This window comes from Barbus barbus, assembly GCF_936440315.1.
Source record: "Barbus barbus genome assembly, chromosome: 24".
NCBI classification, from domain to species: Eukaryota; Metazoa; Chordata; class Actinopteri; order Cypriniformes; family Cyprinidae; genus Barbus; species Barbus barbus.
In genome coordinates, this window is record NC_136752.1 from 12501616 (window position 1) to 12525581 (window position 23966).

The 23966-nt window shown below is 37.9% G+C and overlaps 1 protein-coding gene across 1 annotated transcript; it reads left to right on the forward strand.

Annotated features, from left to right (window-relative positions):
* Positions 1-1002: 1002 nt before the first annotated feature.
* LOC306844209 (transcription initiation factor TFIID subunit 4-like) lies at positions 1003-20248 on the forward strand (the record flags this gene model as incomplete). The annotated part of the gene is made up of 15 exons (XM_079376176.1): positions 1003-1828; positions 1969-2102; positions 3074-3409; positions 3603-3716; positions 7411-7533; positions 7619-7708; positions 7928-8098; positions 8970-9093; positions 10902-11010; positions 11201-11382; positions 11548-11567; positions 17477-17602; positions 17698-17754; positions 18309-18416; positions 20225-20248. Exons 1-15 carry the CDS (start codon positions 1420-1422, stop codon positions 20246-20248), a joined length of 2127 nt encoding a protein of 708 aa, XP_079232302.1. The 5' UTR covers positions 1003-1419.
* Positions 20249-23966: the final 3718 nt, after the last annotated feature.

A 23966-nucleotide genomic window follows, 5' to 3' on the forward strand; every position in this document is an offset into this window, starting at 1 on the left:
GATAAGAGGAACACACATTTAACTCATTTGAGAGAGTATGGCTGTATTAGCATCTTACATTTGATTTAGTTACTGCTATCATAAAAAAAGACACTTATATGTAGGATTAAAATTCTACGTATCACATTTAATGTCCAACAACAAATATTTTCGCAGAATGTAAATTTTATTCAGAATTCTTGCGCTATTATTGTATCCTGCTCCGTCTGTGTAGCGCGCATGCACGCGTAAGCCCCGCCCACTCCTGGCTGCAAAATGGATATATTTGCATGACTTTCTAACATTTACAGAATACAGATGCAGAATATACGTGTCTATATAAGGTCAGAATATAAGGTCATAGCAGGCCCTGCACAGATCAGGTCCACCACACCAGTGGTTGTAGGGGCCAGGGTGGTGACGTCTAGTGCTCAGGGACCAGGGGCCACCAGTTTGGCACTGACTCCTGAGTCTGGAAGGGTCTCGGTAAGCTCTGTGGCCATAAGCCAGCCAAGGGTCACCACACTGACCACGGCCAAAGGGGCAGTCGTGACATTGCCAAGGACGTGTCAGTTATGCACTGAGGAAAACACAATGTCTCAAATGCATTAAACAGCACAAATATTCCCTTTTTGCCATGGTGGATCGATTTAATCCACGATCGACATTAAGGGCTGTTCACGAATAAGCGTGCACGTCAAATTACCCTGACTCATTGAACCTGGATCAATTAGCGAGATTGTGTTAACTTGAATTGTAGTTTATGAAACTGCTTTAGTCCCGATTGATTTGTTAGGTTATTTCAAGTCATGTTTTGGACTTTAATACCGCTTTTCTTAGCGTCTTTTATGAAACAGCCCCCTGGAAAAGCACTGAACGAAGCATCATAACTGTCATGAACTATTTAGCTTTTAGCGAATCGGTTGAGTGATTCACTGACTCGATCACACACACAAAAGACATGTCGTCACCTGCTGGCGTAACTGTGTAGCGTACAGAAAGACTCAACGAACGAACCGATGAATCATGAATCGTGTTGATGAATTCAAATGATTCGAATCTTTCGAATGAATAAAAAAACTCCAACTGTTAAAATGGCGAAAGTTGTATTTGAGTCGTGCCTCCTGCGTATTTGTACGTATAAATTTGATTAATCGAACATATAGATGGAAAAACGTTTCAAGTTTATCCTCTCTACCGAATTCTACCTAAATCTGTGTTTAATACATCGTCAAAGTAGACTAAATAATGTCGGAAACATCGGGTTCAGACAAATTAGACAATGATCAGTCTCGCGCGCCAACAGAAAACGAAGAAAACAACGACGACGAGCAAAATTGAGGAGCCACTGGAAACTTCACAAACCGTATTAGACAAGAAAAAAGAGGTGTCAGACTCAAACGCTAATGGTAACACCTCTGAAAACAGATTTAGCTTCTAATGGGGAAGGAGAGCAGCCCAAACCAAAGACAGGCTGATTCCTCAAACTCTGCTAGTCTGCGGCCTGTAACAGTTATGAGTTCCAGTTCAGCCTCATCTGAAGCTGCTCCAAAGGTCATAGCAGGCCCTGCTCAGATCAGATCCACCACACCAGTGGTTGTAGGGGCCAGGGTGGTGACGTCTAGTGCTCAGGGACCAGGGGCCACCAGTTTGGCACTGGCTCCTGAGTCTGGAAGGGTCTCGGTAAGCTCTGTGGCCATAAGCCAGCCAAGGGTCACCACACTGACCACGGCCAAAGGGGCAGTCGTGACATTGCCAAGGATTTCCACCCCATCACAAAGTGTACCAATGACACGCACCCCTCAAACTGTGCCACTGCAGCTGCCGGCCAACTTCCAGGTCCCACAAGGTGAGCTTTATGTGTGGATTCAGGATCCACTGTTTCATTTCTTGGACTGTTAGGGTATTCTAACTGTAATACTGTACTTAATCATGAAGCCTACTTATCAGTCTTGGCGATGTCTTACTCTCTCTCCCCTGCCTCTGAAGGAATGGTGTTAATCCGCAGTGACAGCGGGCAGTTGATGTTGGTATCTCAGCAGGCTCTGGCTCAGGCTCAGGGAATGTTGCCAAAACCAGCCAGTGCCAATGCCTCTGTTATAGTTAGACCCCCATCCTCACAGGTGTGTTATTTTGGTCACTTATTTTTAATGCTGGGAATAGAAACAAAGACCCAGTGATATAAACACGTGATATTTGGATTATGGTCTTTTAGCCCACAGTCTCACCAGAGGGACAAAATTGGGTCAGTGGACAATTTTCTTGTTTTATGCATATGCAGTTTTGAGAATTTTTTTATTTTTTTCCCCCAGATTTTATGTATGATTAGGCTATATAATTATCTTTGATCATGAAAAGTGTCATACTAATACTTTGTTTGAAATGTTATATATTCATTCATATTTTAAATATTTGCATTTGTCGGAAAATATATTTTTTTAATAATTCAATTATAGTTTAATTTGAATATTTTAATTGTGTAAAAAAATACATTTAATGCAAAAATTTTTTTAGATAACATTTTTTTTAGATAACATTTACATTATCGTTTCTGCCTCAGTATAAAAATAAATAAACTTTTATCTCACAATTCAGACTTTGATTTTTCAGACTCAGAATTGCGAGAAATAAGGTCACAATGTGTGTGAATTAAAATTAGATTTGTGAGAGAAGTAGCAATTACCTAATTTTTTCATGTGTGGCAAAACAATTACGAACAATTAGAAGTCAGAATACAGAGAAAACAGTCAGAATTGTGAGAGAAAATTCCATATATATATATTTTTAAAGTCTTGTGGGGAAAATATGTTAATTTTGAAAAGAGCTAATTATGTTGAAAAATGTACAGTCTTTAATGCTTACTATTTGTCGTAATATAAATGCATCTGTATGCATATGAAAACATGAAGCAGCCTTCTCTCACAAAGTAAGTTAACCATATTTGGCAGTCACTGACAATACCAAAATCTTGAAAAGCCATCCTATAAGATATCTTACAAGCATTTGATTTATGGAAATGCACCATTTTATTTCATTTATCTTTTTTTTTTTTTTTTTTTTTTTTTTTTTTTTTTTTTTTTTTTTTTTTTTACAGGCAACTGTATCCACTACACCAATCATCAGAGTTTCTTTCCCACCTTCCAGTGCATCAGCTACTACCAATATTAAACTTAACCCCACTACAGGGACTGCCATTCAGAATCCACCCACCGCTACAGGGACTGCTATTTTCACACCATCATGTACAACAGGAGCTACCATCATTAAACCAGCCGGTGTTAAAGGGACAGCCATCAGAAAGCCCAGCTCTACCATGGGGCCTGTTATCAAAGCCAGTCAAATGACTCCAAACAGCAGCACACTAGGGACCTTTAACCAGAGGACTAATTCTGTCACTGCAACTACCATAATTAATACCTCTGCTGTAAAGGTATTACTCACTTTGGCTGCATCAATTATTGATCCAAACAACAAAACAAAAATAATGATTCATACTCTGACTTCAGGGCAAGATGTTGACTGAAATGCATTGTTAGCTTTCCCTCAGTGATTTAAATAGAAATGTAGGTCATTCCGTATCGCATTCATCTACCTAATCATGTCTATGCTTAATTTCTCTGCAGTCTGTGGGCAAAGGTGCTCTCTCCACCCAGGGTAATGCCCCACGTATGGTGTCTCCTAATGTACCAGCCAGATCCAGCACAGACACATCATCAACCCCAGTCACTTTTACAGCTGTAAGTTTGTTAAAAATTATGTGTGTACGGGTACACAAATACTAATCCTGGAAAGCCTGACATATGATACAACATCAGAATTTTTTTTAACAAACTTTATGCAAAATATATTTTTTAAAAATGTGTTATGAGTGATATGTGGTACATCAGGCTTTTATGGTTCATATAGTATTATATAAGAGAATATGGAGCTTTCTGATATAAAAAGTAAAGCCCTGCATTTTCAGCCCCTTATTTATGCCCCTAGGGCCGGGCTTCGGGACAATTTTCCTGTCATAGCTCAGATGCGGGCCTGTTTTAGGCTTCTCCCTATTTTTACATTTTAGAAAATTATGATGATGAAAAATACTTGCCGCGCTGGTGTTAAACGGCACGAGAAAGCAACTGTCGAGACCAGCTCGCACAGTGTATTGTCTCCGCCAGCAGCAGCAGCAGCGAGTGCGCCTTCAGCAGCGCAGCTAGAAGAGTTCCATGGGCAAGTGCACGCAATAGGCTAAAGCTTGCCGCAAAGCACAGGCAAAAGTAATTACCATGAATGTGTCGGGGGTAGTGTTGTCACGGTACCAAAGTTTCAGTATTCGGTACCGATACCAGTGAAAATCCACGGTTCTCGGTACCAAAGCAAAACACAAAAACATGCTAATTAAAAAACGTACTATTTTTATTAATAAAGTCAAACAAAAATAAAATGTACAAAAATCAATGCCATTCTTTATATGTAAAATTTTCAAGTTTTTTTCGCAAGTAATAAAGTATGAAAAACAGTATGCAAGTTTCACCCAATTTTAATTTCTTTTAATTTATGAAATTTAAACATTTTATTTTGTTAAAATTAAAATATGGAAGAAATGTTGTGTGATTATTTCTTTAAAAATAAAGATTTATTAATTGTTTTCAACAGTAGTAATAGTACCACATACATTCTACTAAATAAGTAATATATTTCTGGCACAATGTCTTTAAGAAACGTTTATTTTGACGGGTTGCCTTGAATACCTTTACATTTCTGTGTGTGTGTAGCTATATGATACAACGCTGGTTTTACTCGAATTAAATGGTAAAATGCTTGTGAAGTGACTCAGAGCAGTTCTGGAGATGTTGTTTATATATTCATGTCCTCATTGAGTATGCAGTAAAAAAAAAACGCGCGTCTGCTCTAGGGGTGGGCGATATGGGAAAAATATCATATCACGATTTTTTTTTAGAAATATCACGATTCACGATTTTATCACGATTCTTTGTCATGTTAGTTTTACTATTTTGGTTTTACAAGTTGTCTGAGCATTACAGCCAAACTAGAAAGACAAAGACGCATGGCAGATATTTAGGCCAAAGTGGGTGAAGATAAAAAATATTTTTCATTATTTTATCTTTCTTATAAAAAAATAAGAACAAAGATACACATTACAAATACACATAATATACAAATAATAAAAAAAGTGCTTTATTTTCAGGTACAATAGGTGTATTTAGCAGAGCATTCAATGAAATTGAATGAACAAATATAAAAATAAAACACTAGATAGACTGATTCCTAAAGCAACTGTATTAAAGTTTTTCAGTCAAGAATAGTGAGTGATTTTTCTCTTTGCGTTTTGTTGTTTTGTTAACGTTAAATGAATAGTTCCCCCAAAAATTAATATTCTGTCATCTGTCTGTCAATTCTGTCATAATGTTGTATTTTTATACCATCATTTACTCAAAAGTTGTTTTAAACCTGAATGAGTTTCTTTCTTCTGCTGAACATAAATGCTATTTTGAAGAAGGTGGAAAATCAAACAGTTGCTGGTCCTCAGTGATTTCCATGGGATTTTTCTTTCCTGCTATCAAAGTCAATGTGGACCAGCAACTGTTTGGTTACCCTCATTCTTCAAAATACCTTATTTTGGGTTCAGCACAAGAAATTAATAGAGGTTTGGGACAACATGTGAGTGAGTAAATAATGACAGAAATTAAATTTTAGGGTGAACCATCCCTTTAATGACAGTCGACAGCACGTTTAGTGTTCTGTCCCTTTAAGAGCTGCAAGCATCTAATAAACAGGCACGCGTCCGTTTCTCTCTTAACTATTTACTTTCATTTTAGAGATAACCAACTCAGTCTGTATGTAAACCTTGTGTGTTTTGACAGTATTAGCGCAAAATATAACTTAGTTGAGTAATAAGGCGCTCGCGCTGTTAGACAGGCGTTTTAGTGCGTGCTTCAGGTGTATGCGCTCAGAAAAAGCGCACGTCAGACCAGCGCGCGAATTAAACATTTAACCAGCAAGGCTTGTGTGCAAATAATGTACTTTTGCGATCGCGAATAAGTGCAGTGTCCTGTCAGCGTAACTCAACTGCTGTATGTCGTGTTGTACAGTAGAGACGGAGGCGCCAGAACTGTATTTGATATGTTTTCTGTAGCACGATACTACGATATTTCTTAAAAAGCAGATCGTGGAGACATTTTTATCGTCCACGATCAAAAATCGTCATATCGCACACCCCTAGTCTGCTCCATTCATTCATACAGAGAGACTCGCAGAACAACTTTTGCGGCTTAATATTTACAGATAGTCTATGTCGCGATTTGATTTAAGTGTAATGACCTACTTTTGATTAATTCATCCAAACTTTGACAAATTCTGTGACATTCCGTGCTAAACTGTAAATTCCGAGATTCTGTCCGCATTTTCTGCATCACGGATATCATAGGGCCTTACGCCTCAAGAACCGGGTTGACCAGGTACTCTGTACCACCGGTACTTGAAAACACCTGGTACCGTGATGTTTTAATTTTTTTAGTACCGACTTGGTACCGAAGTACCGGGTCTTTTGACAACACAAGTCGGGGGAAAATAGTAGAGAGAAATGCATCTTTACTGATTAATTAAAGAGTTTGTTTTTGATTGGAGTTATTTCGTTAAAGTAGTAATTTAAAGCTTTCTATAGATATATTTATCATGTCTCTGAGGCAAGTATTCACTGAGTTTCGGTTAATTTTTGTGAACCGCTCCTTTTCAAGACAGAGATGGCAGAAAGCACATCCTGTTTTCTTTATTTTACAAAAGCACGTTTTGTTGACACTGTTATAAGTGATCACGCTGGCTATCCATGTCCTGCAAAGCACGCTTCAGCTTCCACTCTCCGCACAAACAATTGGATATGTGCCTAATAGCGCACATTTGTCTAGGTTAAACGTTTAAACTAGCATTGTGATATATGCTTGAACTGTTTTGTAGTATTGGATTTTACATTATGCGAGTCATGATGATTTGAGAAGGCTAAATTGATCAAACATATAGGCTACTTTTAAAAACTTTTTATTAAATAACAATACAATGTTATTCCTCTGTTTACTACTGTGTACTACTGTTTTGTAAATTTGACTAATATGGAAAAGCAGATTATTTTCATGTTATGTCCGATAAATGGCAGAAAATTTTTATTAATGAAACTTTATTAAAACTTCTTATTGGTCTGAACAAGCTAAAAAAAAAACACTTAAACCTTTATTCAGTTGTTTAAAAAGTGAATTAAGGCATCACAACTTTATAATGTACAGTATGAAAAATGTGTGTTTGCTAAAAATGTACTAAAAGTACATTTTGATATTTAAAATTAAATATCCAATATTAGCTGATACCAGTATTTTTTTATATATTTTCACTATGTGCATCACAAAACTGATAATGTTTAATTTTCTTTATCATCAGGAGACCTTGGAGAATGTGAAGAAGTGTAAAAACTTTCTGGTCACTCTTATGAAGCTAGCATCGAGCGGCACTCGCTCGGCCAACATGGCTCAGAATGTCAAAGCTCTTGTCAAAGGCCTGCTGGTATGATGTCACTTGCTGCTTTTAAAATCAATATATTACAGTACATTGTGTTTTAAAGGGCTTTTGTTTTCTTCTTTACATGTAGGATGGGAAACTAGAAGCAAAAGAGTTTACTGAAAAACTCTATATGGAGCTCAAATCATCCCCTCAGCCATATCTAGTGCCTTTCCTGAAGGTGAATGCAGTTAAAACTCATTCAGATATTACCAGCAACTTCAACAAAGTCATATGGGTATATATGAGGGTACTGACCTCATTTTTGACCTGATTTTTAAGATGAAATCTATTATCAGACCTTCATAGCTCATGTACTGTATGAATGAGACACGACCTCTTTGGTATGAGCTAAATTAGAGACATACAACCAGAGATGCTGATGTATTAATTCTTTCAGAGGAGCCTGCCAGCTGTCCGTCAGCTCACCCCAAACTCACAGCTCTTCATTCAGCAGTGCGACCAACTCAAGCCCTCAGATTCAGCACCAACCAAGGCCGCAAACCAGAAGTCCACTTTGTCCATCAGCTCCTCCCTCAAGCCCAATCAGCCAACCAGAATGGCTCAGCTGGTAAACCCCGGCCCATTTTTAGTCCCGGCAATGTAATTTATCATGATGATTTCAGGGGTTTGCCTATATGAAACAACGGAAGAGTAATTTGATAATAAGGAAAACAAATGATCATTCAGTGGTGGTGTTTTCACCATGGAAACAATTATGTATGTGCATTGATTTAATGTTAATCTGCATGTATGATTTCTCTATCAATAGTTAGACTACCATATGGTGTCTGGAATTCAGGTATGTGTGTTTGGGGATCCTGAATACAGCGTTTTGATGTTTTATGTAATGGTAGACTGTCTGTGTGTGTGTTTGTGTGAGAGTGAAACACTCTAATTTCACACTGCCTCCTTCCCAGCGCACTGGTTCATTTTTATGACAGCCTCTCTTCACTTTGTCTTCATTTCCCGGTTAACTCACCACCGCCCACGGTGTACAGGCTAATTCACTTAAAACCACCAGTATCCCACAAGCCCAAGCAGAGCCAAATTAGTTTTACACTAGAGACAAAGATGCATGAGTCTTACCCGATTTCTTACCAGGAATGTCATGTTATCATATTCAAATAATGTCATGATTTGTTTTTCTGTAATCTAATAACACCATTTTATTGGACGTCTTGATGGATTTCCAGTGAAATACAGAAGCTCATTTCCCATATACCTGAATAGACTTTAGAGGTTTTGATTACTTCAGAATCAGAAAGTGCTCTGAGGGTTTGCAGAAAGTGCTCCTGTCTAAAATGGTTTTAACAGTGTCCTTGAGGTGGACTAAACCCAGCATACTTTCTTTGAATATTTTCATATGCATAATTTTTGCATCTTTGCTGTATTTATTTAGGAATTCTGTTTTTGTATTGATTTTGTTTTTACCTTGTCAGGTGATCCAGCAGCCTAAAGGAGCAATCGTCAAACAGTCTTTGACATCAGCTCAGACGGGCTTACCTGCACAAAACCAAACTCCAACTAAAAAGATGCTCATTCAAACCAATACTCATCCAGCAGGTATAAGCTATAGTTTCACCATTCAAAAGTTTGAAGTCAGTTCAATGTTTTTGAAATAAGTCCCTTATGCTCATCAGGCCTGTGTTTATTTGATCAAAAAATGCAGTTAAAACAGTTCCAGGTCCTGTTTGAAGTCCCATTAGCATTTGGCAACCATTTCTTTGAGGCTTTCTGACACCAAGACTCAACTAATTCCTGCAATTTTCCAGATGTGATCTTTGGAGAGTCTGTCAATTCAAACTTTACACGTCACTGTGCATTAGGATGATATAGGCACATTTCTTCTTCCAGGCAGATCTGCAGTTGATTGAATCGTCTTAATTATTGCCCTGATGGTGGAAATGGGATGCTTTAGCTATTTTCTCACAGCCACTTTCTATTTTGTAAAGTTCAACAATCTTGTGCAGCTCATCCGAACTCTATTCTTCGGTTTTACTCATTGTGATGCATAATTAAGGGAATGTTAACCTCATATTTATATTCCTGAGTCATAGCTGGTCATTTACATGTACAGTATGGGATAGTTTATACATATTTTATTTCTAAGGGTGCTAATAACTGACCAACATGTATTGGAGAAAAAATATTTATTTCATAATGTAACACCCCCCCCCCCCCCCCCCCCCCCCCCACACACACACACACTTTCAATAGTTTTTTTTTTTTTTTGTTTTTTTGAATGTAAGAGTTTATCATAACCTCCTTTGCTCATATTTTAACAAGGGGGTCATTATAATTCTCAACACATAGGCACTTCCATTAAACTGCTGATCAATGAAACAGCCATATATATTTATGCAACAGTTTTTTCCAGTCCTTGAATCTTATTGGCTGAGAGCCTTTTCAAGCTGTGTGATATTCTAGTGACAGTTTTGTTCTCAGAACAAATCTCCAACCATTTCACCGTTTGTATCACTCTGCTTGAAATATTTCTCACAGTGAGTGTAATGGCAGATCCACTATAATTTTATAAATAACGCCGGTAAAAACACTCGCTCAGTCCATCTCTCTCATATAATTCTCTACATCAGGGGTACCCAATAGGTTGATTGCAATGTACCAGTCGCTCACAGAGGCAATGCTAGTGGATCGCAGATCTTTTAAATATGTATTAGGTAAATGCAGGAGCAGTTGAAGCTGTAATAGCATATTTGCAAAACAGATCTGGCAAACTATCCAGTGCCTATTTGTGACCCTGGACCACAAAACCTGCCATAAGGCACAGGGATATTTGTAGCAATAGCTAACAATACATTGTATGGGTGAAAATGATAATTTTTTCTTTTATGCCAAAAATCATTAGGATATCAAGTAAAAATCATGTTCCATGAAGATATTTTGTAAATTTCCTACCATAAATTAATTTTTGATTAGTAATAAGTGTTGCTAATGACTTAATTTGGACAACTTTAAAGGCAATTTTCTCAATATTTAGATTTTATTTAGAACTGTCAAACTGAGATTTGAACCTGTGGCGGAAGGAAATAGTTCCATAGAAAAGAGGGGGTTTTTTTTGTTTTGTTTTTTTGTATTTTACACACTTGTGCTGCCCATCTGTTGTATAAACTCAATATCACACTCGTAGCGGTGCAATATGGCTGTATATCAGATCCATATCAGCTTATATAAAGCCATATCGCACCGTTACTCGTGTGATATTGCTCATTACATGAACGTCGTTTTGATCAAAGCTCAATACACTGAAAGACTAGGTGAGCTTTTATTACTTTTGTGCTTCTTTCACCTCCAAGTGTCCCAATTCATTTCAGGCTGATAAAAATATCTGTATTTTTATTCTGTCCCCACAGGTGCTGTTGCGCAGCAGTCCATCCTTCAGGCATCTAAAACACACTTTTCCCAGCTGCCCCTTCCAGCACAGGCACACGGCTTCAAGGACAGCACCTCGGGCTCTTTCCGGTAATAGCTCTGACTTGCGGCCATTCGCTGCTGCACAGCGGGTGAATGTGCATATTGGTTCTTTATAGGATGAATGTGAACAGAAGGCAGTCAGTGTCGCTATAGATTAAGATGTCTAGATGAGCTATACGATTAGCATATTCATTTTAAGACAAAAAAGTGAAATCCTGTCCTTTCGTTTTCTTGACAGACTTTCATGTAGAGATGACGATGACATTAATGATGTGGCCTCCATGGCCGGTGTGAACCTGAGTGAGGAGAATGCTCGTATTTTGGCCTCTGGCTCCGAGCTTGTGGGATCAGTGATCCGCTCCTGTCAAGAGGAGCCCTTTTTATTCCCATCAGCCCTTCAGTCACGAGTGCTGCAGATCGGTAACTTCAACCAACCCACTTAATTTCTTTCTATAAAGATATATATGTATATGTGTGTGTGTAATTTCTCAAATGCACGCATTAAATAGCAATTACTAACTTGCATGTCAAATATGATTTTGCCACTTACCCGAAACCAGTTTGCTTATTTTTGGCTGGTTTTAGAAAGGAAAGAGTCTCTAAGAGTGAGAAAATGTGACACAAAAGAGTCTTTAACAAATTACTTTTCATCTACTGTAATTAGTTGCTAATTACTAACTCGATATTGCAAAATGATTTAAAACTAACATTCCTGATCGCTGTATTCCTCCGTTTCACTGACCTCAGCTGTAGCATTAACAGTTTTTTTTTTTTGTTGTTGTTGTACGTCAGTGTCTTTACTCAAAGTGATATTGCATTTCCCACCGTCTCTGTTTGTCAAAGTCTGTTCACCTCCCTCAGCTCTGCCTCTACGGCATGCATCCTGTCTGTATTTTTTTTTTGGGCATATGTTGCGCTGTGTTGTGACACACGAGTGCAGTCTCCGTCTTTGATCAGTGGTATCTCTGACGAGCCTGTTCTGCTTAATCAGTATGCTAATGACTGCCGAGCCGCACAAAGTTGCCAGAGTGGCAGGAATCCACTCTGCTGCACTGATCAAAAAAGCGTCGGAACAAGGGAGAGAAACGACGACAGAGGCGGAGAGAGGGAAATAGCCAGGAGGTAGGGGGAGTCGTGCGGAGGAGGAGGAGACGAAAAGAGAAAATGTGGAAATGAAAGAGACAGGCTTGGCCTTGCAGGAACTCGGTCCGCATCAGCAGAAAGGGCAAAAATGAGATGGAATTGGAGTGTTTGCAGATGTCTGTCTACTCGGCAAGCGTAACAGACCAACGGGAACAAAGCATGTCTGACATTATGGAAATGTGAATACAATATAAACATCGGAGGAAAACAACAAAATCGCTGGATGCCAGCTCGATGAAGACATTTGCCTCTAATTTTACACAATCTCCATTTCTGTCAGGCAGTAAATAGGTCTGTACAAATGCTGAATTAGAGGGGCATTCATGTGATTCTTGAAGAACACTGTGATTATCAGGCCCACACACAATCTGTGCCCACAGAACTTCAATGTGCCATTCACAAATTTGTACCTATGTCCCGCATCTGACACGTTAATATATTTAAGATAATTTGATTATGCGTTAAGCTACAATTTAAAAGTGAATTATCTGAACTCCATTTAACATTTTCCAACAGCACATTTTCGCCCTTTAAATATTGCAGCAACTACATGTCAACTAGCAGTCATTAGAATATTAGTAGACTGTCTGCTTAATATCTTCTAACACTTTATTTTGATGGGTCCACAACATACCGACTATGAGAAACTTTGCAAGTGTCAACTTATTCTACAAACCCTAAACCTACCCTACTGAGAGTTAGTAGACATGTAGTTGCTAATTAATGAGAATTAATTGACATGTAGTTACAAAGTTACTTATAGATAGTAGAATGTCTAAAGTCTAAATATCAAAATAAAGTGTAACCAATTTCTTACATCTGCAATTACACTGTTGACTCTACCTCACACCTTAAACCTAATCATACTACCTAACCTGTCCCTAACCTTAACCGTATCCACCTCAATAGCAACAAAAGTGTTCAATAACACAACTGGTAAACTGTACCTAAAATTACATTTTGACGTGTATATAATAGTTCAAAACACCTGAATGTAATGTGGGACCAAAACTTTGGGTTCAGAGAAGATACCAGAATTGATCCTTATCATGCAGCATTGCTCAGTGCAATTTGATATTATATCAGTCTTTCTAGAACAACTTGTTAGATACTGTTCATTTAAGACATCACCTAGGCTGCATGAGCAGGAATAATAACATAGCCCTGTATCTTAAAAAAATTCAATAGAAACTTTCCATAATGTACAGTTTTTTTTTTGTTTTTTTTTTGTTTTTTCTTCTCCCCACAAAATAAGAATTTAAAATGAGGGTATTTATCAGCTTTAATGCATTTATCAAAATAATCAAAGGAGGAAGGAAGATGTTTTTATGGCTTTTTTAAAGGGGTCATATGATGTTGCTAAAAAGAACATTATTTTGTGTAATGCAATGTGTTTGTGGTTTAAGGTTCAAAAAACAGTATTTTCCACATACGGTACATTATTGTTGGTCCTCTAAGCTCCGCCTTTCTGAAAAGTGTCGATTTTTACAAAGCTCATTGTTCTGAGAAGCGAGGTGTGCTCTGATTGGCCAGCTATCCAGTGCGTTGTGATTGGTCGAATACCTCTTTGTGATTGGCCCCTTACCATACTGTGATTCCGTGTCCCAGCGCGCCCAGACAAAAACAATAAAACCCATTATAAACAAGACATTAGTTGCATCCAGTGGGGACATAATTACTGATTATAATGACTTGTACTGTCTTTTTACGTGTCGCGTTGCATCGCACCGCGTAAACATTACCATGTCTGCATTTGTGATCGGAGAAACGACAAACAACAAGCACAACTCTACACTGCTCAAAACTCTCTATTGAATAGTTAGTGGAAAATTCTTTATATGTGAAAACATACTTGGAGGCTGTGAGTCAGAAGAGCCAGACTGTCCTTTCAAAGTTGGAATTGCCCCACTTTATAAAAACAGCCTTTGTGCACAGCTGCCATTGTAGGCTACTCTCCCAGGTTCAGGAAACAGTTCTCTGTAAAATGCGCTGCACACACACTTTCGCTTTCACAATGAAACACAGCATCTCCAGGACATGGCGCCGGCGACAGCACCAATACTACAGCGAGAATAAAAATGACACCCTCTTTCTTTGCGTATACATTTGGGCGGTGTTATGCAATTCTTCCCACACAGTGACGTAGACATGTGGGGTCGTGTTTAAATGAGCCATTTTAGGAGGGCGTGGACAAGTCTTAACTTTTATAAAGAATATCTCTTTGGGTTTGAGACTTTAGTCTTTGCAACTTTAGGGATCTTATCTATGCATGAACAGCTTGTAACACTCCATATAGAAAGGAAAACTTGAAATCGCATCATATGACCCCTTTAAAGGAATAATAAAATACTTCTTTACCTTACAAATGGTTGTCAAAAGAAAAAGTGCTACGAAATGCACAAAAGTGTGATAGGCTGTTTTTGGAATCAGCACCAAAAAAATAGTCAAATCTATGCTATGGCTTGATCTTAATATGCTTGCTTCCTTATGTAGTACACAAAGAACAGTATGTAAAATGATGACCTACTACCTCCACTAAGATTCCAAAGTGCACATCAAATGGACACTTAACTACACAAAAGAAATGGTGCTATATAGCACTAAAAGTGGTTCTTTGCCTCCTAATCATAGGGGAACCACTTTTGGTGCTATATAGCACCAAATCTTGGTGCTTCAGTGGTTCTTCACCGCTTCTTTGGCACCGCTACCATATACAGAACCTGTTAAGCTCCTTTATGGTTCTTCAGTGTTTCTTTGGGGTGATTAAGGTGCTATAGCATCACTGCCATACAAAGAACCTGTTAAGCTCCTTTTAAAGGTTATTTACGAGCCAAAGAATCACTGTTGGTGCTATTTAGCATCTTTTTTCTTGAAATACAGTGCAATATGGCACCTCTCATGGTTCTACATAACACCATTTGATAAAGGTGCTGTATAGCACCTTTGAAGATATGGTGCTATATAGCACCAAAAGTGTTTCCCCTATGATTATGAGCCAAGAACCATTTTTAGTGCTATATAGCACCATTTTTAATTTATTTTTTAGTGTATCCCATGAGGCCATGGGAGAGGAATTGACCGTTCGTAAAACCCGCCCACCCTTAGTTACTGTTGCCATGACCGACAAACAATGCCGCTCTCACACTACACACCAGGGGCAGACTGGGGCCAAAAAGTGGCCCTGGACTTTTTGGCACAGAGCGGCCCACCAAACCCGGTCCGCAACACACCACATCACACCATAAAGGAGTGGCATATTCCTGACATTTATAATTTGTCTTTCCTGGTGTATATGGCAAATAGTACATAATTTTTAAGGGGGCAGTTTAATATCACTAAAGTTAAATACCAATATTATCAGTCCATATGACACAATGCTCTGGTATCGTCTAAGACTTGAATAGTGCAGAATGCTGACTGTTTCTATGGGCCTTTCTATTTGTCATCATATACAGTATTTGTCCTTTTGCAGAAGCTTGACATCTATCATTTTAAGGAATAGAGCTCCAGTTGTGGAAAAGAGTATATACAAATTTTTGATAATGAAAAATACAGTAAACAGTACTGTGAAATATATAATATTACAATTTAAAATAGCTGCCTTTTATGAGAATATATAGTAAAAAATTATTTATTACTGATCAAAGCTGAATTTTCAGCATCATTACTCCAGTCTTCAGTGTCACATGATCCTTCAGAAATCATTCTAATATGATGATTTGCATTCTAAACATTTCTGATTATTATGAATGTTGAAAACTGTTGTGCGGCTTCATATTTTTTGTGGAAAATGTGATACCATTCAGTCTTGTAAGATTTAAAATATATATATATTTTTCTTCAACAAGGTTGCATTAAATTGATTGAAGTGACCGTAAAGATATTTACACTTATTACAAAGTACTTATATTTCAAATAAATGCTGTTCTTTAACTCAGAACGATTAATAAAATGATTGGTTATTGGTGTATATATACCAATAATAAAAACCATTATTAAGAATTGATCACAAATAATTGATAATTAAGCAGCATTAAACTGATTTCTGAAGGGACACTGAAAGAGTAATGATGCTGAAAATTCAGTTTTGATCACAGGAATACATTTTATTTTAAAATATCCTAAATAGAAAACCATTTAAGTGTAATATTTGATACTATTATTGTTTTTTACTGTATTTTTGATCGAATAAATGTAATATTCTTTCAAATAAATAAAACGCCTTATTTCAAACTTTTAACCATATAAAATAATGCATGTGAATTAATTAGCAAATTATATTTTCATTAGGCCTATAATAAATCACTTTCCAATGCACAGCACTCGAAAGCAAAAGTCTTCAGATTTACAATGTTTTAGATTGAGCATGATTTTTATAGATCTTTAAACATTTTCTTAGGCATGTGAAATCATGGAAGAAAGCCTATATAGAGATATTACATTAACTCTTATCTCATGTCTGCTGAAAACTGCTATATTATGTAGGCTACATTGACGAATAACGTAAATGGCATTAAAATCTGAGAAATTTGAAAAGGCCAGTAGTAGTTTGCATTCCTGAATTTTTTTTATTGTAAATGGTTGGCAAATATTGCTGAATTGTCATGTTTAGCTGCTTGCTTACCTCAGCTTGCATTCAAGTCGCGCGTAGCTCAGCGTCTGTGAACCGTAAATCCCCGCCGCCTTCGATTTGATTGGCTATTTCAAACATTTTGACATTGAGCGCTTTTGAACTGCGGCTGCACTGAGCCAGAGCACGCTATATTAAGTAGAATTTTTTTTATCAATTGGGCTGCGTGGGCCATTCGTCTGGGCCGATGGAAGGATAGCCTATACGTACATTTACTACAATTCATTTTTTATGTATACATATAAGCAAAGGGGCGGCCCACCAGGAAAACTCCCGGTGCTCCATATGGCCAGTCCGCCACTGCTACACACGTTCTCACGCAGTGAAAAATACATTGCAAAGGAACTGACAACACACCGACAGAGAAGACCGAGCAGGTTACTTCTGATATGAAACAAGGTCTTAGGATTACACATTCTGATTGGTCAGATCGCCTGTCAATCAAGCTCTTTGCGAACGGTCAATTGTGAATGATATTGAAGCGACACAACTGATACCTCAAGTCACATGACTGTGACAACATAACAATAATGTACATCCAGATTCATATAGAACATACTTTTTTAAGGCTGCAAAGTATGTGGTTTTGGATACAGTAATTGTTTTAGGCAATAACTGCAATATAGATGTAAAATGGGTAGGTAATGCTGTTTCATGTTGACTTGTATAAACCAACGTACCACAGTCTAAAATTTGTCTTGTCGTGCTCCGTTTTCTGTGGTGTGTTTCTCCTGTGGTGAGGATGATTGGCGTTATAGTCAGACCAATGACACATGCTCTCAGCTGAAGTTCCTGGAGCAACTGGAAAGATTGGAGAAACAAAGGAGGGAGGAAGAGGAGCGAGAAGCCTTGCTTAGCATTGCTCGGGTAACCAGCAGACACAACAAAAGAGGAGAAAAACACCAGGAATCAGTCTCCATTTAAAATTTACTGTTTTTTTTCCCCCCTCTATTTGCGTGCAGAGTCGCACAAACAGCGAAGACCCAGAGCAACAGCATCTGAAACAGCGAGCCAAAGAGGTAGAAGGATTTCTGTATGTTGGTGTTAATAAAAATACATGCGTCCCTCCTCCACAACCTGTTTTTCATTCCTTCTGCTCCCTTGTATAGCAATGAGGACGATCAATACTCTTCATAAAGTCCCATTTGTGCCCCACATAGACAAATCCACACACATACATACACATACCCTGGAGACAAGGCTCTCTAATTGGGGGCTCATTTTAATTGAGTCTAATATTGGGTCTGGAATTGAAGCCTGCGGCTAAACAGGGAACAGAATGTAATGAAAGCCCTCTGGATGAGTTGTGTGTCTGTTTACAAGGTAACGCTCATCTAGTCGTGTGTTAGAGAGCACGTAACATGTTTGTGTGTTTTTGCACAGGCCTCCTACTTGGGTTCTTTGTCATAGTCTATCAGTAAAATCAATAGTGCTAAAATGGAGTCATCACCAATAACAGCTTTCTGTTTTTTTTACAAACATTCCACGTGGATTTGGGTGAGCCAATGGAAATATCTATTTTATTTTTGAATGCCTGTCAAACGCACATTCTCTCTCTTTTGCCCTTGTTTAGATGCAGCAGTTGGAGTTGGCACAGATGGAGCACAGAGATGCAAATTTGGCAGCCCTGGGGCCACGTAAGAGGAAACCTCTGGAGGCTCCCGGCTCAGGGGCCAACCAGGTACCTGCACATGTCTATACAGTCACCTCTGTTCAGAGTTTTCCTGTATACTGTCTTAATACTTCATTCTGTGCAGATGTGCAGGAAATGTTTACATATGTGTTCAAAATCAATCACATATATAAACAGTCTTTAGTACAGAGCATTTGGTCATTTTTATATTTCTGGCTGTATTTAGACAAGCTGTTTTGGTTTTTATTAAGTTCATGTGCAAGTCTTCCTGTGTGGCTGTATGAAATTACGCATTTGCTCTCATGTCACTTAAATATTAGTAAACTCCTTTAGAAAGGGAATTGGTATGTTGAGGCCACCACTAACTGTCAACCAAACACATCAATCTCTTTGATTTGACTTTTTCATGCTATAAAATCGGTTGATACTCTGCCGTTCATTGATTTTGAGTCGGTAAGATTCTTTTCAGAATCAGAATCAGAATCAGAATGAGCTTTATTGGCCAAGTATGTTTACACATACAAGGAATTTGTTGTAGTGACAGAAGCTCCACAGTGCAACAGAAAGACAGTAACAGGACAGGACACAGGTAATGAAACAAAATAACAGGAAATAGCCAATAACCAATGTACAAAGCAGCAAAAAAAATAAAAAATACACAATATATAATATATAATATAGGCGACTATGTATGTACAGGTGAAGTATGTGCAAATTAGAAATGAGAAAATAAAATAAGTGAGTGTGGTGAATGGATAATGTATTAGTTGTGTGTTCTACGTTTATTTATTGAGTGTTCATGAGATGTATTGACTGAGGGAAGAAACTGTTCCTGTGTCTGGTCGTTCTGGTGCTCAGAGCTCTGTAGCGTCGACCAGATGGTAACAGTTCAAAGAGGTTGTGTGCTGGATGTGAGGGGTCCAGAGTGATTTTACCAGCCCTTTTGCTCACTCTGGATAAGTACAGTTCTTGGAGAGTGGGGAGGGTTGTACCAATGATTCGCTCAGCAGTCCGGACTACCCTCCGTAGTCTTCTGAGGTCAGATTTGGTAGCTGAGCTGAACCAGACAGTTATTGAGGTGCAGAGGATGGATTCAATGATGGCAGAGTAGAACTGTTTCAGTAAGTCCTGTGGCAGGTTGAACTTCCTCAGCTGGCGAAGAAAGTACAGCCTCTGCTGGGCCTTCCTGACAATGGAGTCAATGTGAATATCCCCATTTAAGTAGTTAGTACTTTTTTTTTTCAGCAAAGATGACAGTAAAGACATTTATAATAAGGTTTTTTTTTTTATTTTTGTACTTTGCTCATCAGAGGTTTCTGAAAGAAAATGTATAATTGTTTAGACAATATTAATCAGCACAACTGTTTTCAACATTGATGATAATAAGAGAAATGTTAATATTAAAAATGCCAAATCAGCTTATTAGAATGGTTGCTGAAGGATCATGTGACACTGAAGACTGGAGTAATGATGCTGATAATTCAGCTTTGCCATCACAGGAATAAATGATCTTTTAAAATATATTTCAACAGAAAATGGTTATTTAAAATTGTAATTATATTTCACAATATTACTGTATTTTTGAACAAATAAATGCAGCCTTGCTGAGCGTAAGGGACTTCTTTCAAAAACAGTTAAAATACTTACCGACCCCAAACGTTTGATGGTAATGTACTGTTTATGCCTAAAGGGGAAGGACTTAACTTTACCTGTAATATATACCGGATGGTATTGTTAGTGATTATATAAAATATATGAGAAAAAAAGGACAAGGAAAGACTGAACAAAAGACTAGAGGATTTTATGTTAGCTTAGTTTAATTAGTTTTTACATTTGTGAATTCTTTTTTCCTTTAGGCAGTGAGCGATATTAATAAGTGAAAAGATGGTTTTGAGTTTTTGTGTGCTTAAATTACACAGGCCTTTTAGAAAAAACGCCTCTGCCTAGGGAAGTTTAGTGTTTGCTTCATTTTGAGGTTTCATCTCTGTAGTAGAATGAGTATCTCTATAAAAAGCCAGTGCAGTTGGCAGAAAAAGAACGGAGGTTAAAAGACGCCAACCTTGTGTTTCCAAAGTTAAATTATCTGCAGCAGCATTTATTTGTTCATATCTATGTATATGCCTAAATGTTTCTCTGTATTATACTGTATTTCTTGTTCCAGAAGTAAGGTGAGTTTATTCTGATTGATTGAATGATTTCTCAAAAGGATAATTAACTATTTTTAGCTCCCCTTGTGAAAAAGCACTTAATTATATCGGTCATGCATGATTAGTGTACTTCAAGGTATATTTAAGGGTGCTTTCACACTAGCACTTTTGGTGCGCACCTGAATTCGATTGACACCAGAGTTCGATATGTTTGGATGATGTGAACGCTGTCTTCCGAACTCGGGTGCACACCTGCGAACCGTACCAGAGTCTGCTAAAGAAAGGTGGCCTGGGGTACAGTTCAGTTCTGATGTGAATGCAATTGCACCAAATAACAGAAGTGAACTGCTATTAATTACATATTATTTGATAAAAATGTGTTTGTGTTTCACTCACTTTCCTGACGAGCGTGACTGACGCGCTGCAAGCAGAGAGTTGTATATCTCATTTCTGTTTGCCTTCAGCATCCTTTAGAGCATTTGCAGTACATTCGTAAGACAGACGTTAGCGCCGTTATGTACTGAAGCTTTGAAAACAAAACAAACCGTTTAAATATATACAAGTGAAGAGAGCAATGTTGTGCATTCTGCCACCTTCTCCTGTGCTGTCGTTACTAAGCAATGGGGTAAACAGCTGCTAGCCTGATGACGCAAACGAACCGTGGTTCTGACCCAAATAAAACATGAACGCAGTCCAGTGGGGGCAGGGGGAGGGGGGAGCAACCAAACTCAGACAATCGAACCAAGTGTGAAAGCACCCTAAAAAAGCCCTGTAATTTCAACTGTACTGTACTCTCATATTAATTAAATAATTAGGCCAAGGCGTAAATGAGTTTTACACACCTTTTAATAGAAGACACTTAAGTAAACTTTTTAAACAGTGCACTTTACCATTTCAATTTGTTTTATTTTAAACCATTGTTTTATTTTTTCTGACTAGCATATTAAGGCAAATGTAAATTACTTCATTATATTTTAACTGTAGTGATATATGTAGATATATAATCAAGGAAATTTGCTGCCGTACCATGGGTGCAGCAGGTGCAGTGATATTACGCAGCGCCTGAAAGTAGTCCCCAGCCAGGTAACTAGTTATGATATAGCTGGGGACTACTTTCAGGCGCTGTGTAATACGGCAGCAAATTTCCTTGATTATTACGCCGGAACGGGAGTATAGCTCCTAGCCATATGAGCCTAGAAAATCACAACTTTTTTTTTTCCGTCGGTCTTAGTGCACGATGTAACTACAGAAGAGTCAAGTTTTAAATGGGAAAATTATCGAAACTCTTTAAAATTTTTATTTTATTATTTTTTCAGCGAGATGCTAATGGTCTAATCCAATTCAATGATTTATGCTAAGCTACGCTAAAAGTGCTACCGCCAGACCCGGAGATCGGCTGAATGGATTCAAAAACTGTAAAACTCATATGTTTATCTCTAGGGGAGTTGTAAAATGAGCCTATTTCCTAAAAAAGTGGAGTGTTCCTTTAAGGTGAACAATTAATCCGTGCAAGTTAATCCTCTGAAAAAAAAACAATTGTTTTAGTAATCTTTAATCAAAATCTGATCATTTGCTTCCGCTCCGGAATGGCTCCTGCTCTGATGACGGCAGTTTGACGGCTCGGGCAGAATTTGCTTAACCACACCCCTCCAACCGTTAGTTTGCTGCGAGTGAAAGATGAGCGGAGGAGTGCAAAAATAAAACCCCACCCTCTATTCAATATTCTGTTTCAGGTGGAAATGCATCACCATACTGAAAGTCGGCAGCAACTTCTGGTTCGCACAGACTTTAACTTTTATTAATTTAATTTAATCTATAATAAATTTTAATTTATTTGCAACTAATGTGCGTACAAGTGTACTAAAGTAATATCAGTGTAAGTATACTGAAGTGTACTACTTTTTCACTATGAATTTGTGATGATATCAAGCAGGTGCTATCATTTTATCATGAATTATTTCATAAGAGAAAAAACATTTTTAGATCCATGTGGCTCAAAAAATTTATTCTTTACGTCTGTCTGCCCAGTTGTTAGATTCATGTGGGCAGTTTGCTACTCGAGCACCGATTCGAGTGACTTTGAGAGATCTGACCTTCTGCATGGAGCAAGATCCCACATTCAGACACACTCTCATGCTGTATAGAGCATTTCTAGGCTAGATAACCACACAAACACAACTTTTGAGGTATGTGCTGTGTTTGGAAAAGTTCTTTAGATTACATAATACTTAACCATTGTTCAAAATGAAACTCTTTTTGTTATATTTCTGTGTTCCTATCCTTGTTTTGATGACTGAATAAACTGTTTATATATATTGACTAGTAAGTAAGCACAAATGAATAAATTTACACACTATTAGCAGCAACACAGTGTGTGGATCTTGTATATTTTACCTGCACAGTTTTGTATGTTGTCCAAATTACCAATATTTAAATTTATTCTCCTTACAAATGACCTTTTTTTTGCTGATGCAATCATGCTGAACTTTTTCTGCACTAGGGGATTGTTTGGGGATTGTACAGAGGTCTGTGTATAAGCCCCTGGAGCAGTGAATGCCCTGAACAAAACACCACTAACTAATCACACACATACAGCCTTAAGCATCCAAATCCACCAATCACAGCGAGACACTGGTCGAGAGAACAATTCTGACCAATCAAACCAGGATTTTTCCTAAGAGCCCAAATCAACCAAAATCAGTTTGAGACTGTCCAACCAATCAGATCATGACACAAGAACTAGAGCGGACCAGTAGAAAGTACAAACAGCCAGAGGGTCCCAAGCTGAAAGAAACAGGACAATAGATAGCCTCAAGAACTCTTGTGCAACAAGATCAAGATAACAAGGGCCAAAATCAACAGATCAGGGGCAGGATGTCTCATGATTAGCTGCTGACCGATCATCACTCTTAAATGATTTAAACCGAGGTTAAATAAAGGGTAACCAACAATGTCATAATTCTAGAGTTTACCTCGGTTCATTAGCATCACCAGTCAACTGTCATGCATGCCTTTGCATTTGTAAGGTGAATGGAAGTTCTCAAAAAGAGCTGCTTTTAATGTATGCCTCGCCTCAGCCTCAGAAACTTAAATACTCTGTGTGCTTGCCTCAGGTACAGGATTCTGAAATATTCCATTACCTCTGAATAATCATGAATGGGAAGCTGGGAGCTAAATATTGATATGCCTGCAGCATTCACAGTCCCCTCAGAGAGTGCGAGCGCATGCTATTCAGAGGTACACAGTCTCACATGCCAATACAGGATTAGGAAACTCAGTGAATGTAACAAAGATTTTTAAGCACAAAATGTTTAAAAAATATTTAAAAACATGTATACTTTTTGATTCATCTTAATTTAAAACAGATTTTCTCAGATTTGTTCACCCAGTTGTCAACTTACATTCACACCTGTAGGTGATTTACAAGTGATTTTCATTTTGAGTGTTAGAA